General features: G+C 51.5%; 2 protein-coding genes across 8 annotated transcripts in view; one reads left to right on the top strand and one right to left on the bottom strand.

Moving 5' to 3' along the window:
- Window positions 1–3,154: 3,154 nt before the first annotated feature.
- COG1 (component of oligomeric golgi complex 1) lies at window positions 3,155–13,962 on the top strand. 3 transcript variants are annotated; one of them, XM_036407800.2, is made up of 14 exons: window positions 3,158–3,522; window positions 5,873–6,114; window positions 6,256–6,437; window positions 6,552–6,722; window positions 7,594–7,750; window positions 8,279–8,489; window positions 8,789–9,574; window positions 10,037–10,183; window positions 10,631–10,792; window positions 11,447–11,574; window positions 12,028–12,136; window positions 12,471–12,580; window positions 12,661–12,736; window positions 13,776–13,962. In XM_036407800.2, the coding sequence occupies exons 1-14, from the start codon at window positions 3,208–3,210 to the stop codon at window positions 13,908–13,910; spliced, it is 2,931 nt and encodes a 976-aa protein (XP_036263693.1). In that variant the 5' UTR covers window positions 3,158–3,207; the 3' UTR covers window positions 13,911–13,962. The 3 variants fall into 3 exon arrangements, 2 of the variants coding, with proteins under 2 accessions (XP_045426711.1, XP_036263693.1); XM_045570755.1 differs by lacking the exon at window positions 10,037–10,183 and having other exon boundaries at window positions 3,156–3,522; XR_006739580.1 differs by lacking the exons at window positions 11,447–11,574; window positions 12,661–12,736; window positions 13,776–13,962 and having other exon boundaries at window positions 3,155–3,522.
- Window positions 12,841–16,417, bottom strand: part of FAM104A (family with sequence similarity 104 member A) — a 29,267-nt gene continuing 25,690 nt past the window's right edge. For 4 of the 5 annotated variants that reach the window (XM_036407809.2, XM_036407810.2, XM_036407808.2 and 1 more), the window contains one exon: window positions 12,841–15,186. In XM_036407809.2, the coding sequence (XP_036263702.1) occupies window positions 14,947–15,186 (240 nt within the window). In that variant the 3' untranslated portion in view covers window positions 12,841–14,946. The remainder of the gene's footprint in view (window positions 15,187–16,417) is intronic. The other variant, XM_036407811.2, reaches the window with a different exon arrangement.

Below are 16,417 nucleotides of genomic sequence, written 5' to 3'. Positions count from 1 at the left end.
AGTGGGGGGTGTGCAGGAGGAAGCTGGTCGATGTTTCTCTCATCATCGATGTTTCTAACTCTCTCTTCCTCTCTGTAAAAAAAAAAAAAAGTCAATAAAATATATTATTTTAAAAAAGATGATATATGCAAAGTGCCTAGATGGAGCCCAAAATCACAGCTGGTATAATTGTCGGAATGCCTACGTTGGATTTCAGGGGCCCACGAGGGCCTAAATATAATCTCTTGAATTCACACATTAGATGTTTAAAATTCTGCCCTTAAAGATTTAAGATGAAAAGGAGAAAACGTGACATCAAGAGTCATCACACAGTACACACACACACTCATCCTTAAAGCAAAACAAACGATGGCAATAAAATGGGGGGGGGGGGACTTTACTCATATATCTCCAAGAGAAAAAAACAAACTTTAGCTCTCATCTCTGCCCATCTGTCCCTAGCACAGCACCCAGTCTGGCTGAAGCTGAGCTCCTTGCCCAATCCTGCTCTGGCAGGGCAGAGGACAGGGCTACTGAGAAGGCATAGGACAGGGCTGCTGCCTCTAACTTAGAAAGAGTATCAAGTCCAAGCCCGTTCGTTGAGGGTTAGATGCTGGGTTCTGCAGGCAGGAAGAGCAACAGCGGCACCTACAGGGCAGCAGGTGAACTTGGCCGGGGAGGTAGAGAGGAAGGTTAGGGAAAGCGCTGCCTTCAAAACACGCCCCCACAGTGGAGTCATCCATCAGCTGCCGAGGCTGCCTCTTCTCTATGCACCTGTAATGGCAAACCCGTAGGTCCCCACACCCGCCTAACTGATGTGTTGACATTCCTTGCTCCGGCTGTTAGAAATACATCAGGCAGCCCGGCCAGTGTGGCTCAGTGGTTGAGCATTGACCCATGAACCAAGAGGTCACTGGTTCCATTCCCAGTCTCTCATCACTCTTTCTATCTCTCTATTCCTCTCCCTTCATCTGTCTCTAAAAAACAAAACAAAACAACAAAAACATTTTTTTTAAAAGACATCAGACAAATTCATGGAGCTGGAAACTTGTCAGCAAAGTCTCCAGGGCTTTGACAAATTTCAGAGAAATGAAGTTTGTCATTAAGATGTTAGACAACTCATAGAATCTCTGGGCTCAGCGGGCAGAGAGGAACCAAGGGAGCTAAGCATTCAGAACTCAGTCAAGGCATGCCGCAGGGCGGTTCCGGTGGGGATATCATTGCGTCACCCACCGCTGCCGCCAGCGCTGGAGGCTGGGCCCTGCGGCTGGGTGTCTGAGAATGGCTGCTTCCTCTGCCAACAATGAGATCTGCTTTGTCCCTGCTTCTGGCACCACTAGCTCTTCATTTAAAGTCCTAGGTCAGTGGTCGGCAAACTCATTAATCAACAGAGCCAAATATCAACAGTACAACAATTGAAATTTCTTTTGAGAGCCAAGTCTTTTAAACTTAAACTTCTAACACCACTTCTTCAAAATAGACTCGCCCAGGCCGTGGTATTTTGTGGAAGAGCCACACTCAAGGGGCCAAAGAGCTGCATGTGGCTCGAGAGCCGCAGTTTGCCGTCCACCGTCCTAGATGGTTGTGTCTGATTGGCTGATAGCACAGTACCTCCAAGGGGAAAAGATCTTGCCATAAAGGCGACTTCCCCAGACACAGAAGAGATGCTCCGCAGATGCTGGGCAGCCAAGCACAAACAAGGGCCCCCTACAGAGCAGGATGCGGTGAGAGCAAATTGCAGGCTCATCACCAGGGAGTGTTTTTTGAGTTTGTGAGAAACTGTGTGACAAAGTGGGAGAGGAATGAGCCAGGAATTCAAAATTCTAGGGCCAAGGGCTGATTCTGTCACATATCATCTAGTATCGTGGGCAGGTATAAGGAGGGCAGGTATAAATAAGATTCCAGGTTTTCGTCATGCATAGAATAATTATTCCTACCTGCCTTGAAGACCAGATCATTTTGTTCAACAGGCTTTGAAAATTATATCAATACTACTACTGAGTAAATCCATTTGTCTCTGAGGGTCGGTCCCAGATTATCCATTTGTAAAATGAGAACATTCCCTACATTGTAGGGCTACTGTGAGCTAAAGTAGAATATTATAAACAAATGGCTTTACAGATTGAAACTATTTTATGATTGGGGTTTGCATCAAAATAATGGAGGTGGTGGGTGAGAGAGGAAGTAGGCAGCAATATAGATAAGACTGACCTTGAGTTATTACACCTAGCTGGCGGGCACATTTTGCCATTCTCTCTACATTAGTAATCTCCAATAAATGGTGTGTGTGTGTGTTTAATGAAGTGTCTTGGAAATATCTAGAAGAAACAGGACACACTCTCCAAATTTCATGATTGAGTCGGTGTTGGGTGACACCTCCACCATCACCACTCTCCTCTACATTGTTTTCTCAGGATTGTGGTCTTCCCTCTCTCCCATCCCCTCCTCCCGGGACAGGTGGTGCCAAGGAAAGCCTGTGTCAGGGAAACATCTCCAGTGGCAAAACACAAGTCTGAAACGAAAACAAAAAACCCCAAAGAATTAACCAACCTATTCATCAGCAAGAGAAAAACAGGCAAAAAACGTTGAGGAGGGCAGCCCGTCCCGGTTCAGGGCCGCGGGAAGTTACTCTTCCCACAGAACAAAAGCGGCCTCACACTCCTCTTTTCCCACGGAAGCATTAGGCCCAGGACCGCGGGGAAGGAATCGCGAAGACGCCGCGGCAGGGAGCAGTGTCCGCGCTGCACGCCAGGCGCAGTGCAGGGCCAGCGGTCGGCTCGGGGCGTCCCCCCGGCCCCGGAGGGCCCAGGACCCCGGGAGCCTGTGGGTACCGAGGGAAAGGAACCGGCCAAGGGTGCGAGCGCCTCGCCGCAGGGGAAAGACTACTGTCCGGGGTCCTGAAAGGCCCAGGAAGGGACGGGAGCATCCCCAGACTTCACAACCGGGCGGCGGGTGTTTGATTTCGATCTTTAACTCCGATGAGGAAAGGCTCCGCCTGCGCTGGGAAGGGCTTCAGATCGCCGAGAGGCTGGGCCCGCACACAGCCGGTCAGCCTCGGCGATCAAACCTAACCGCGTGGTCTCCCTTTTTAAAAACGCCGCTCAGCGCCCGCCGGAAACAGGCCTTGCTGCCAGCGGGGCGGAAGTGCTTCCGCCCCTAACCAAGATGGCGCCCGCGGCGTGGGGCCGCCGGGCGGAAGTGACCTGAGGGGCGGCTGACGGGTCCATCATGGCGGCCACGGCCACCTCCGCCGCGTTCAAGCGGCTGGATCTGCGGGACCCCGCGGCGCTTTTCGAGACCCACGGGGCGGAGGAGATCCGAGGGCTGGAGCGCCAGGTTCGGGCCGAGATCGAGCACAAGAAAGAGGAGCTGCGGCAGATGGTGGGCGAGCGGTACCGCGACCTGATCGAGGCGGCCGACACCATCGGCCAGATGCGCCGCTGCGCCGAGGGGCTGGTGGACGCCGTGAGGGCCACCGACCAGTACTGCGCGCGGCTCCGCCAGGCGGGCTCGGCCGCGCCCCGGCCGCCGCGGGCCCCGCAGGTCAGTCCGGGCCCCGCAGCCCCCGCGCGCGACCTCACCTGCTTTCGGGGGGAGCGGGCGCCACTTCGGGGCTCCTCTGCTGGGGGACGCGGCCCGCAGGCCTCCCGCTGGCTGCTGACCGCTGACCCACCCGCCGGGCCACCTGGCTCCTTCTGCGGGAGCCTCCGCGACTTCCGGCCGGGAAGCCCTCGCCTTCCCTGGGCTCCCACGTCCGACGTTAGCGGGAGACGCCAGGGGTCTCCCTGGCCTGACAGCGCGGCCTTCTCCCTGTGACATTTCCCGACGTTCTCCTTAGCACCCATTTCTCCACGTTGACATGGTCCCCCTAGCCGTTCATGCCTCATACCTGCCTCCCCCACCCAGTTCCCCAGAATCACGTCCACGACCCCAAGGAGCTAGGTCACCCGTGGCTGGAGGGTCGCTCCGGACTCCAGCATCAAGCCGGCCCTGTAATAGCGGAACATGTCCACGGCAGAGCTCAGGTTTTTCCAGTCAGGTGACCCCGAGTGTTCTCTCCTCCGACCGCCAATGATCGGGCCTGAGGCGGAGGCATGCAGCCCCGAGCACACCCTCAGGCTGGAGCAGCGTTTTGGGTTCTGTTTGGAGGACAGTGTTGACTTGGGGACAGTGACAGCTTGAAAAGAAAAGGGCCCAAGAGCAGGAAAGGTCAACATGGATTTGTTCTTAAAAACCTGGGATAAGAACCTTACAGCGATTTGCAAGGAGAAACTGCAACAGTACCACTTAGCTCCGTTTTGGAAGTTTTTAATACAACCCGGGTTTTAGAGGAAGTCAGGTCAGTAGGCAGGGCTCCCACAATAGAAGGTTGGGGCGGCCGGTGTTGCTCAGTGGTTGAGCGTCGACCCCTGAACCAGGAGGTCACCATTCGATTCTTTTTGGTTCTGGGTCAGGGCATTCGCCTGGGTTGCAGGCTCAATCCGAAGTAGAGGTGTGCAGGAGGCTGCTGATCAATGATTCTTTCTCATCATTGATAATTCTATCCCTCTCTCCCTCTCTCTGAAATCAATTAAAAAAAAAAGTTAAGAAAATGGGTTGGAAATAGCTGATTTTTGAAATGAGTACACGCCCCAGCCTTTGTTACAACTGAGTCGTGCTTCAAGGTCGATTAGTAAATGAACTTGTACTCTTGCTTACTTTTAGAAATGCATTTATTTTTACAGTTGCTATATCTGACTTAAACCCATCAAACGCTGCCTTTCTTTAGGGCACAAAGAAATACAAGTCCCCCAATTCCTGCTCTGACAGAGCTTACAATCTATTCCACCTATTACATCCAAGAAAAATGTAAATAATGCACAGTAGCAGTAGAAAACATTTTAGCATTCTGGTGATCAGTTCCCAAAATAACTGCACATTTGCCATAAGAATTCCAAAGGAAGTTGTTTCAGACTCAGTCCTTCCTTCTCAGCAGAGAGGGGCCTTAGGACAGGTGAGGCCTGGGATGTGGGTCTGAAGTATGTAAAGACAATTAAAACTGGAAATGAGTTTAATTAAAGCAGGGTTCCTCACCCTCGGTGCTGTTGACATTTGGGGCTGGGTCATTCTTTGTGGGTGTGGCTGTCCTGTGGAAGTGTAGAAGCATTCCTGGCCTCCACCTGTCAGCAACACCCTCCCTCTCCCCACCGTGATCATCACAGATGTCTCCAGATACTGCTGGACATTCCTTGGGAGATGACATGGTCCCTCTGCCCCACACATGCAAACCAGTGGATTCAAGGGCCCCTGGAAAAAGTAGTGGAGGATGGGAACCCTTGACTAACAGGCTGATACGAAACAGTGAGGAGTCTTTAAAACCAAGCCAAGATAATATCTAAGTAGCTGCTGAAGAAGGCAAACTTGACAGTAAAGGAAAAGGATTGATTGAAGTGAAAGGACACCCTGACAGGGGTGGAGGCGTGAGGACTGAGACAAGTGAAGATTCGGTGGAGGGCTGGTGAATAGAACAGCCAGCAAGGAAGTCTATGATGCACTGGAAGCAGATGTGTAGGAGGCTGAACATCTGGAAAGGGAAGGAAAAGTGCACTCAGGAGGGGTCCATAGGGCTCCATGCCATTGAGGCATCATAGGAGCAGTGGTAACCAGACGGTGCCATGACCAGGGTAGCGTGCCTCTCCCTGGGCCTGAGCGGAGCTGCTCGCCACAGCTAGGAGAAACTGGCGGGATTGCACAGCACGCCCCCTCCAGGCACTCCACCGCACTGCGCTTTGATGCCTTGCTGAAGGTCACTGGCTCCTTGAGAGCTGTGAACCCTAAAGTGCCCCCACGCTTCAGCCTGCCCAACACTCCCCTGCTTGTGTTTCCTCCTCTGACCCTGTGCCTTTCCCTGTAGCCACAGCCGTCCCGGGAGAAGTTCTACAGCATGGCTGCCCAGATCAAGCTCCTCCTAGAAATTCCTGAGAAGATCTGGAGCTCCATGGAAGCCTCTCAGCACCTCCACGCCACCCAGCTCTACCTGCTCTGCTGCCACCTGCACAGCCTGCTCCAGCTGGATTCTTCCGGCTCGCGCTACAGCCCTGTCCTCTCCCGCTTCCCCATACTCATCCGGCAGGTGGCAGCGGCCAGCCACTTCCGGTAGGTGGGCCCAGCACGATGATCTCTGGCGAGGGCTGCGCCTCACCACTGCAGCTTTGTGGAGCTGTCTTCTCTCCTGGGCACCAAGGCTCTTGCCTCAAAATGTGCAAAATCCCCTGGTGACCCCTGTCATCTCTCTAGGACAACCATTCTGCAGGAAAGCAAGATGCTGCTCAAATGCCAGGCCGTGTCGGACCAAGCCGTAGCGGAGGCCCTGTGCTCCATCATGCTCTTAGAAGAGAGTTCTCCTCGCCAGGCCCTGGCAGACTTCCTGTTGGCCAGAAAGGCAGCTATTCAGAAACTTCTCAACCAGCCGCACCATGGTGGGTACCACGGGAATGGGGGAGGATGCGCTGAGGGAGACGGAAGCATGCAGAGCATTTCCTGTTACGAACGTTACTAGAGGAGAGTGTTTACAGGGATGGTTTCTTCCGTAGGTGCTGGTATCAAGGCTCAGATCTGCTCGTTAGTGGAGTTGCTGGCCACCACTTTGAACCAAGCTCATGCTCTCTTCTACACTTTACCAGAAGGGCTGCTGCCAGACCCTTCCCTGCCATGCGGCCTGCTCTTCTCAACTCTGGAGACCATCACAGGCCAGCATCCTACCGGTAAGCGCGTAGCCAACCTTTCTTATCTTCTGGTTCACTCAAATGATGGTTATTGAGCATCTGCCATCTGCCAGCTACTGTACTAGGCTCTGGGGATACAGCAGTGAGCTGGACAAATACGGAACCCACCTTCATAGAGGTATCAGTCTAGTGGTAGAGGCAGATTTTGAAGTCAAATGCGCACATACCTGATAGCAATATTGGACTTTGCTCTGAAGATGGAGTAGAAGTTGGCTTGGGAGCATTGACATGAGGGACCTCACCAATGTTACCTGCACTGGAGAAGTGACATTTAAACTAAAAGTTGAGTAAGACTTAGTCAGGTGAGGAAGGCAAGGAAAAGAGTGCCAGGCAAAGGGAAGAGGATGTGCAAAGGCCCTGAGGCACAGTGAGGGGCCTCCCAGAGTCACACAGCGTGGTCTGTGCCCTGCTGGAGGGAGCGGTCACCTCTGAAGAGTTACAACTCCTGATCAGGATGAGTGGCCATCAGTTCTTCCCTCAGATCTTCAAGGGAGGTTGGAGGACGGTGAGAAACAGGAAGCATCACCTTTTTGACAACTTGAGTTCTACTTTGCAAATGCCAAGGACTGCACAGCACCAGGACTTCTTCCTCTCCTCCCCATCCCATTCCTCGCTTTCCCTGCCTTCTCAGCCAGTAGGATGACCGGAGTTGGAGGGAGATGCCAGCTCCCTGATGACGGAGCCCTGGACATATTCTGTGCTTCCCTTTCTCTCCTCCCCCCCGTTTTTCAGGGCTCCCGTCTGCCCTGCCCAGAGGGAGACTAGATGGTCTGTGGAAATTCCTAGGTCCGTTGTTTAGTATGCTGTTCAGAGGATGGCCCGGGTCCTTCTCATTTGGCCTTCTCTTTAGAAAAGGGCATCGGTGTTCTCCAGGAAGAGATGAAGCTCTGCAGCTGGTTCAAGCACCTGCCAGCATCCATTGTCGAGTTCCGGCCGGCTCTGCGGACCCTCGCACATCCCATCAGCCAGGAGTACCTCACCGACACGCTGCAGAAGTGGATCCACATGTGAGTAGGCAGAGCTTTCCCGAGCCGCAGGCACCGTCCTGGCAGCCTCGTGTGCGGCCATAGGGCCAGTGATGAGTGAGGGACAAGCCTGACCTCCTGGATGATGCTCTGCGCACCGCTCACTAGGTCACGTCGGCTCCTCACTCGGCCACCTGTCGCCAGCTTCATGGCGGGATAGCCCCTACTGTGGGGAGCCAAGAAGGACTCTGTCTTTCACAATACTGCGTAGAGGACTTTAAATTCTCTATGGAAGAGTTCTGTCACCCTAAACGTTTCTTTAGTTCTTAACACTCAATAGGGCTCCCAACTGTCCTCCAGATGCCTCAGAGAAGCAAGGCTAGGTCCGGTGGAAGGGCCACAGGCTCCCCCCGATTCAGCCAGAAACGCTGTGCTTATGCACATTTGTGCCTGCTCTGAGAGAGCATGTTTATGTGTTAGGAGGTTTTCAGAGGGAGGCCTGCCCTCTCTCTTAATAAAGGTGTGGGATCAGGAATCCGGTGAGGCCTAAGGAAAACGATCGTGTTGCAGGTGCAAGGAAGACATTAAGAAGGGGATCACCAGCCTGCTCATGTTCGTGAAGAGCATGAAAGGCCTGGCGGGCATCCGGGACGCGGTGTGGGAGCTCCTCGCCAGCGAGGCCACCAGCCGCAGCTGGGACGTGGTGTGCCGGCGGCTTCTGGAGAAGCCCCTCTTGTTGTGGGAGGACCTGATGCAGCAGCTGTTCCTCGACCGGTTACAGGTACCGTGGGCAGTGGGCTTTAGGGCCAGTCCTGGTGTGACCTGTGACTGTCTGCAGTGTGTTCTTTCCCTGCTGACTCACTTCAGGGAGTCCTAGCATGCCTTCCGGGGGGCTCTTCTGGATCTGCACAGAGACCCCGGGCCTCTGTCAGGTGGTCAGGAACGTGTCTGTGTCCATCAGGGATGACTTTGTCCCCTGCCAGCGTCATGCCATCTGAGCCTGATGGAGAGCCTGCAGGACTGCCTCTTGGTCCTCTTGTGTTGAGATTTCTGAAAGGAATTGTTCTCGTTCTGTTGTAGACGCTGACAAAAGAGGGCTTTGACTCCATCTCCACGAGCTCCAGGCAGCTCCTCACCTCCGCCTTGCAGGAGCTCGAGAGCAGCAAGTCTACTTCCAACAAGCACATCCACTTTGAGCACAACATGTCTCTCTTCCTCTGGTCTGAGAGTCCCGGGGACCTGCCTTCCGATGCCGCCTGGGTCAGTGTGGCGAGCCGGGGCCCGTTTGGCGGCAGTGGGCTCTCCATGAAAGCTCAAGCCGTCAGCCCTTGTGTACAGAACTTCTGCGCTGCCCTAGACGCTAAACTGAAGGTGAAACTGGATGACCTCCTGGCTTACCTTCCCTCTGACGACTCGTCACTGTCCAAGGAGGTCGCCCCCGTGCAAGCCAAGACCTGTGCCTTCGACAGGTACGCAGACGCCGGGACTGTGCAGGAGATGCTGCGGACTCACTCGGTGGCCTGCATCAGGCACATCACGGACTGCATCCGGGCAGAGCTGCAGAGCATCGAGGAAGCTGTGCGAGGCCAGCAGGATGCCCGGGGCCGTGACAAGCTGCATGCGGTCCTTTTCATGGCCAGGCTCTGCCAGTCCCTGGGAGAGCTGTGTCCTCACCTGAAGCAGTGCATTCTGGGAAAATCTGGGAGCTCTGAGAAACCAGCAAAGGATTCCAGGGCTCTGAAAAAACAAGGAAAGGGGAAAACGGAGAAAGTCCCACCTACGCAGGCCCAGTGGCAGGAGGTTAAGGAGCTCCTCCTGCAGCAGAGCGTGGTCGGCTACCGGGTCTGGAGCTCGGCGGTTGTGCAGGTGAGTACAGGCAGCATGGCCGCGTTCTTCTCACTCCCCACTCCTTGTCTCCTTTCACTACCGTCCAGTCTTGCCGACTTGATCTTCCAACAGAAAGGGAAAAACCATTCTTATTCCACACAGAGCAAATGTCAAACCTCTTCCATTCATTGTTAGTCTGGACTTAGGCAGAAACCCTGGTGACTTTTCCCTCCCATCTCATGAGAAAGACCGCCTCTCTGGATAAGGATGTTATTTCCTGCTCTTCACCCTAAATATCACGTTCCCTCTAGTCTCTGCTGCTGTCTAAGAGCTGACATTCGCAGAGTAATTAGCAACAACATCCCCATTGCCGACACCAGTAATTAGCCAAGCGAAGGGTGACCACCCCACGCCCCACGTGCCCTAAGCAGCAGGAGCTCTGGAGTCTGAAACAAGCTCTGCAGGATCTGAGTGGCCTCTCTGGGCACCTTTTATTACCAGGTTTTAGCTCATGGATTCGCCCAGTCATTACTTCTAGATGATGCTGGTTCAGTCCTGGCCGCGGCCACCAGCTGGGACGAACTAGAAATCCAAGAGGAAGCGGAGTCCGGCAGCAGCATCACATCCAAGATCCGACTCCCTACCCAGGTAAGCCAGGGCCCCTGTCAGAGCCAGGCCGAGACCTGCTCTGAGGAAAGGAAAGAGCTTAGAAAGCCGCTAATTGTCAGCTGCAGAGGGCGAGCTGCAAGTGTAGTTACCACTTTCTGCAGGTGGTGGGGGCGGCAAAGTGGCCCAGGGGCCAAGTAGAGAGACTGCTCCAGAGTCAGTTATGATTCTCCCCTTTTGTAGCACAGGCTCTGCTAATCTGAGAACTTACCCTTTAGTGAAAACAGCAACGTAAGACAGTGCCACCAGCCAGCCGACCCAGGCCACCAAGGGAATGACAGCAGATGTCACTCGGATCTGTTAGCTGGTCTGTAAGAGGGGCTGATCGGAGAGGTGAAGGTCTTGGTGTGAAGCCAGGATGGACCCATATTTACTGCGTCTCATTTAATTGGCGCAAGTCGGCGACTCGGTGCTCCTTTGTTGTTTCAGCCGTCCTGGTATGTGCAGTCCTTCCTGTTCAGCCTGTGCCAGGAAATTAACCGGGTTGGAGGCCATGCCTTGCCCAAGGTGACGCTGCAGGAGATGCTGAAAAACTGTGTGGCTCAAATAGTAGCCGCCTATGAGAAACTCTCAGAAGGAAAAGAGGGGAAGGTAGGTGTTTGAAGTTTTCTCCATTAGACACTGAAATGAGCCTTAGCTTTTTCTGGGGTCTGGGTGGCGCACAGCCAGGACTCTGGGTGTTGAGGGTCACTGAGCCCAGGCTATCGAGTTGGTAGTGGCCTACAACCCTGCAAGTGTAATTACACCATTCTCAGGGGTAAGGCAGGTCTTCACAGAAAAGCAGGCAGTACAGTGGGAGGAGGAAAGCCTCAGTAACAAAGACCCCTCCTGACCAGGCAGTCACACTCCGGGGTTTGGGGCAAATCATTTATGTCTGTTTCCTCAGGATCAAATGTGGTCTCTTAAACTAAACGGCTGGGAGGGAGTGGGAAGGATTACAATGCACAGCCATGGCGAGGTATTGAAGAGTCCCTGCCTCCTAGCCCTCCTCCCCCCTCACCCATGGTCTGGAAGCATTCTGCCCTCATGGCATACTCCCATTTCATTAGTGCCATAACCCTTTAAGACAGGCCCACCTCCCAATGTGGGAAGAATTCAGTAAGCCTTCTCAGCTTGTTCACAGGCCTCTCCCCTTCATGAAGGGGTGTTTTCCCTTTAAATAAGCTGGGACTTGGTCAACCCGTGACGCTGTCTATTCCGTGCACGGAAGTCATCTCCCTTAATGGGCGGGGCATTCGTTTGCAGAGAGAAGGTGCATTCCCAATGACCCAGAACCGGGCCCTGCAGCTGCTTTACGACCTGCGGTACCTCAGCACTGTGCTCGCAGCCAAGGGTGAAGAGGTGAAAAGTGGCCGCAGCAAACAGGACTCCAGGTAGCCTCACCCCAGCTCTCCCAATACAGCCTCTGCCAAATGCAAGCAGCCCTGGCCCCTTTCCCAGGGAGCCACCAGTAGCCACGCTGCACAGTAGCTGTGCTTGTTTTAAACAGGCAAGATAAACACTGACCACCTGCTGGACAATCCCATGGCCAGGCGGACTAAGTGGGCTCTCATTCCTCTTCTCGCGAGTCAGCCTACCAGCTGTTGGGTATAATTGGAGGCTCCAGTGCTCTCCCTAAACACAGCATGGGGAAAAATGAACTTGACTTAGACATACCATCAGCTCAAAACTCTTGAGGATTATTAAGCACAACAATTAGTAACAAGTGGTAATGAGCCAGCCATAAATAAATCCAGCTCCAGGATTTCCATAGCATTCAACTACCAGAAAATGGGTTTTTGTCTTAAAAAACTGTGGAGACTCATCATCCTAATCCTTTTTTTCAGAATCGAGAAAGTGACTGACTACTTGGAAGCACTCATTGATCCTTTTGACCTGGATGTGTTCACACCACACCTCAACAGCAACCTCGCGCGCCTGGTGCAGCGAACCTCTGTAAGCCAGTCCCCGGGACAAATAAAGCTCCAGGAGGCAGGCTGGGAGGGGCAGGACCCGAGCTCAGGTTAGTTATAGAGACAGAGAGAGGATTAGGTAAGATCTCTCTGCTGAGATCTGACCCCTTTCATGGTAGATAAGGGTTATTCAGGTTGATCAAGGCCTCAGAAAGGAATAAAGGAGCCATGTGACAGATTCTGACAGGTAGTAATTTTTAAGCATTAACACACTGAAAACAATGTTCCCCAAAATGATGGCGATCACAAAGTACTTACACAGCCGTTTTAACTGGCCAATAAACTCATGGTTTTATACCCCATTTCTTGTCTGTCAGGTTCTATTTGGACTGGTTACTGGTACAGAGAATCAGTTCACCCCCAGGAGCAGTACATTCAACTCGCAGGAACCCCATAACATACTGCCGCTGGCATCGAGTCAGATCAGGTACCGATTCCACCACCACGCTTCTGCTGGCCCCCAGCTTCCTGTTCATGCCACTGACATGCCTTCGTCTTGTCTTGGAGGTTTGGACTTCTTCCCCTGAGCATGACAAGCACGCGAAAAGCCAAATCAACCAGAAGCATTGAGTCCAAAGCCCAGGTGAGTGCAGACATCAAGTTCATCCCTATGGATCCTGCCCCATCTCGCACCAAACCACCCCATCGGCTCCCCTTAAAGAATCGATAAAGAACTGAGTGACAAAATGCACTAATGCTGCTTTTAATGGCGGCGCAATATAGAAGTACAGGTTTTACTAGCTTGAGCTGATAGTTTAAAAGTGCTCATTTACACTATCGAGCAGCCTCATAAAGAAACAGGTCTCAGGCTGCGAGGCTGGAGAACAGCTGCAGGACAGGAAGGTTGTTCTTGGGTTTTGTAGGATGAGAGTGAACTGCTAACCCAGGACTATCGTTATACTTGTTTGGGGGGGAAAATGGTTGTTTTGGTGATGGTTTCATCTTCCATTTCTTTTACTTGGGTGATAAATAAAAGGAAATTTGCTTTCTTGAGTTTTACATTTTCTTAATACACGTTTTGTTTCAGTAGGTTGCCATCCATTAGCCTGCAGGAGGAGTCCTGGGTATTTCTGCATTGTGTTGTATACTTGTGTGTTTGAGCTCAAATGCTGGCTTCTTATATAGCATTTAGTCGTTTACTTTATTGCTAGACAAAACATGAGCAATGAATCCTTTCCACATTCCCTGCCACAAACGCATTAAGGTCCAAAATCTTTGTCAAACATCTGGTTTTAAAACTTGGGAGATGGTAGTAAAAAAAAAAAAATTCTTGCACAAACCATCCATCCGTAAGCATTGGCCTGTGCAGTAACTTCCCTCCATAATTCTAAATCTCTACTTCAAGTAACCGACCTTTAAATTCCGTCCATAGTAGAGGAACCACCGCGGAAAGAAGGTGTAGATTTACCCTTTCCTACAGTGGTTCCACCTGCAGAGTTTAGTCATCCCCATGTCCTCTTCAGTCCCCTGAACTAGAGCTGCCCGTGCTTCTCGGGTCTGTGTGTGCTGTGTGCACTCCGAGCGGGGCGGGGCGGGGCGGGGTGGGGCGGGCGGGGCGGAGGGTGAGCAGGCAGGAGGATCTGGGTGGACTCTAAGGCACTTTCCTCTCCATGCCATGGCAGGTCGTCCCCCCGACACTCTCGCGAGCAGATGACCCGACGCATCCCGGCTCCTTATTCAGACAGTTTGTCAGTGAGGACGAAGACTCTACACCTTCATTGTTCAAACTCAGCTGGCTCTCTAGTATGACTAAATAACATGGGGCATGGCCATCACTCTCTAAATAAATACTACTTCATCATTTCTACTCACGGTGCCTCTGCTCATCCGTTTCTAAGCCACACTAGTCTGTCCAGTCTCAGTGGTGGAGTGTGGCCCTAGTTACTGGGGGGGGGGGCTTTCAATTCTAAAGGGAATTGGCCAACAGTCTCACAGCACTGTGACTTCAGACATCAGTTTAGATAGCTTAACTCTGTCACCTTTCAACAGCGCTGCAATTCTCGACACTACAGGGTAGAATTATCAACAAGATCACATAAGCTGCAGAGAGAACAAGTTTGTAAGACAAAAAAATCATTACATATTTCTTGACTGCCGGAACTGCAATGTTTTCTACCAAATCGGAGATGTAGGCTCTGAGCAATGAGGTGGCAGTTATCTGCGTAGACAAGAACCTCAAAGGCATCCTCTCTTGAAATACAAATACACAACAGAAAGGAGACAGTTCCGGGGGAGGGTGCTTTGCATACACAGCCTCCCCTGGACCTGACTCTCTGTGACAAAGGAGCGCACAGCACAGCTACATACTAAGAGGTAGTATGGCAATTTCAGTGCAAGACTGAATCAAGGTCTCTAGTTTGGAAAAAATGTATGTTTCTTCATGGAAACTATATACTCTTTACTAGTTTATTGAATTTAAAAAATTGGAGATCCCGCATTTTTAAAAGGCCTTTTTACATAAAGTAGAATTTCTAATTGACAGATTTGGAAATCAATCTGAACTGGACAAACTATGGACTCAACACGCAGATGAGATTTCCTCATACCATTACCTTGACATGGATTTGATACCCACCCTCAAAAGAATCCTATAAAAAAATTGCTTCAAAGCCCCTTTAAAATTGCAATAGTGCAGCAAAACCACAAGTAAACAACTGCCTGTTAACCTGTTATTTCAAATATAGACTGAAAAGCCAACAGGCATTTTTTGTGCAATTTTTTAAAACATCGTAAGATGAAATATCCAATCTGCACAGCGCTGTCCCTTCACAGAAGGCAGAAACGGCCAGCCCGTCATGTTGGAGGCCGGCCCCGGTGCTGTAGGCTATGGAAGTGGGCCTCCCTCAGGGTCTGGTTGATGTGGAAGTAAAGGCCTTGGCATAGTGCAGACTGCTCGGGTGCGGGCTGAGGGGTGTTGGGGCTGGACCCGGTGACGATGTGGTTCAAGCTGCTTTCTGGCCCGCTGGCCCTGTCCGGGCTGTTGATGCTGCTGCTGCTGCTGCTGCTGCTCCCGCCACTGTCACTGCTTGAAGACTGGAAAGAAAAAGGAACAGTTTCACGACGAGGCTAGTTGTTTCTTAAGAACTTCATTGTGGCTTAAGAATATTCTTCCTCCCTAATCTGAGAAGTACCAGCATCAAAACACACCAGCTAGCCCGGCTGGTGTGGCTCAGTAGCTGAGTGTCGACCTATGAACCAGAAGATCACAATTCGATTCCCAGTCAGGGCACATGCCTGGGTTGCAGGCTCCATCCCCAGTAGGGTGTATGCAGGAAGCAAACGATAAATGATTCACCATTGATGTTTCTCACTCCCTCTCCCTTTCTCTCTGAAATCAGTAAAAATATACTTTATACACACACACACACACACACACACACATTTTAAAGTACATATATATATATATATATATATACACACACACACACACACACACACATACATTTGGCCCCACAGACTGAATCTGGTCAAGGACACATACCTCGGTTGCAGGCTTGATCCCTGGCCCCATTCGGAGCGTAATGGGGAGACAATCAATATGTCTCCCTCTCTCTCTGTCTCTCCCTCCCTTCCAGTCTCTCTAAAAAAATTAATGGAAAAGACATATCCTTGGGTGAGTATTAATACCAACAATAAAAATAACATATACTTGACTTTACAGTTTTTAAGTTACGAAATAAAAATAACGTATACCCGTATTTTCTGGCGCATAAGATGGCTTTTGAAACGAAAAAAAGTCAACCGAAAATTGGGGGCAAAAGACCAAAATTGCACAAAAATTACCTGCAGATCTTGACGGCAAAGTCAGTCTTTTCTATGAAGTGGGGGGTAGTCTTATACAGCGAATATAGGCCTAAACCTATGTTTTAACTGTAAAATTAGGGGTCGTCTTATGTGCCGGAAAATACGGTACTTGACTTTACAGTTTATAAGTTACGTTCACCTAAGATATTTCATTCTATCCTCACAACTATCCTGTAAGGCCAAGTGGGATTACTGTCCCCATTACATCCCTAAGTGGCAGGGTCCAGACCGAAGCACAGGCCTTCCTTCTCCTGCAAACCCCTTCAACCACATCTTAACTCCTTTACATGTCTTCTCTATCTTGTCCTTCATTCCAATAATTTCCAATAGTCAAGGGAACAAGTGCTCAGCCTGTAAGGCAGGGGCGGGGAATGTCCGGCCCAGAGGCCAAATAAGGCCTCTGAAATCATCTGGTCTGGCCCAGCCCAGGCATCGGGTGAGCTAATTAAATGTTTGAACA

Source organism: Pipistrellus kuhlii, unplaced genomic scaffold (genome assembly GCF_014108245.1).
Source record: "Pipistrellus kuhlii isolate mPipKuh1 unplaced genomic scaffold, mPipKuh1.p scaffold_m20_p_37, whole genome shotgun sequence".
Classification (NCBI taxonomy): Eukaryota; Metazoa; Chordata; class Mammalia; order Chiroptera; family Vespertilionidae; genus Pipistrellus; species Pipistrellus kuhlii.
The sequence above is the reverse complement of the archived record's forward strand: the minus strand, read 5'-3'. Positions and strand labels throughout refer to the sequence as shown.

What these genes read in the sequence shown, in the direction of transcription:
- COG1 (XM_036407800.2), top strand. Translation starts at nt 3,208, where the DNA reads ATGGCGGCCACGGCCACCTCCGCCGCGTTCAAGCGGCTGGATCTGCGG. An exon ending in CACAGGCCAGCATCCTACCG is followed by an intron (nt 6,723 to 7,593) that starts GTAAGCGCGTAG and finishes CCTTCTCTTTAG; the next exon opens with AAAAGGGCATCGGTGTTCTC. An exon ending in AGATCCGACTCCCTACCCAG is followed by an intron (nt 10,184 to 10,630) that starts GTAAGCCAGGGC and finishes TTGTTGTTTCAG; the next exon opens with CCGTCCTGGTATGTGCAGTC.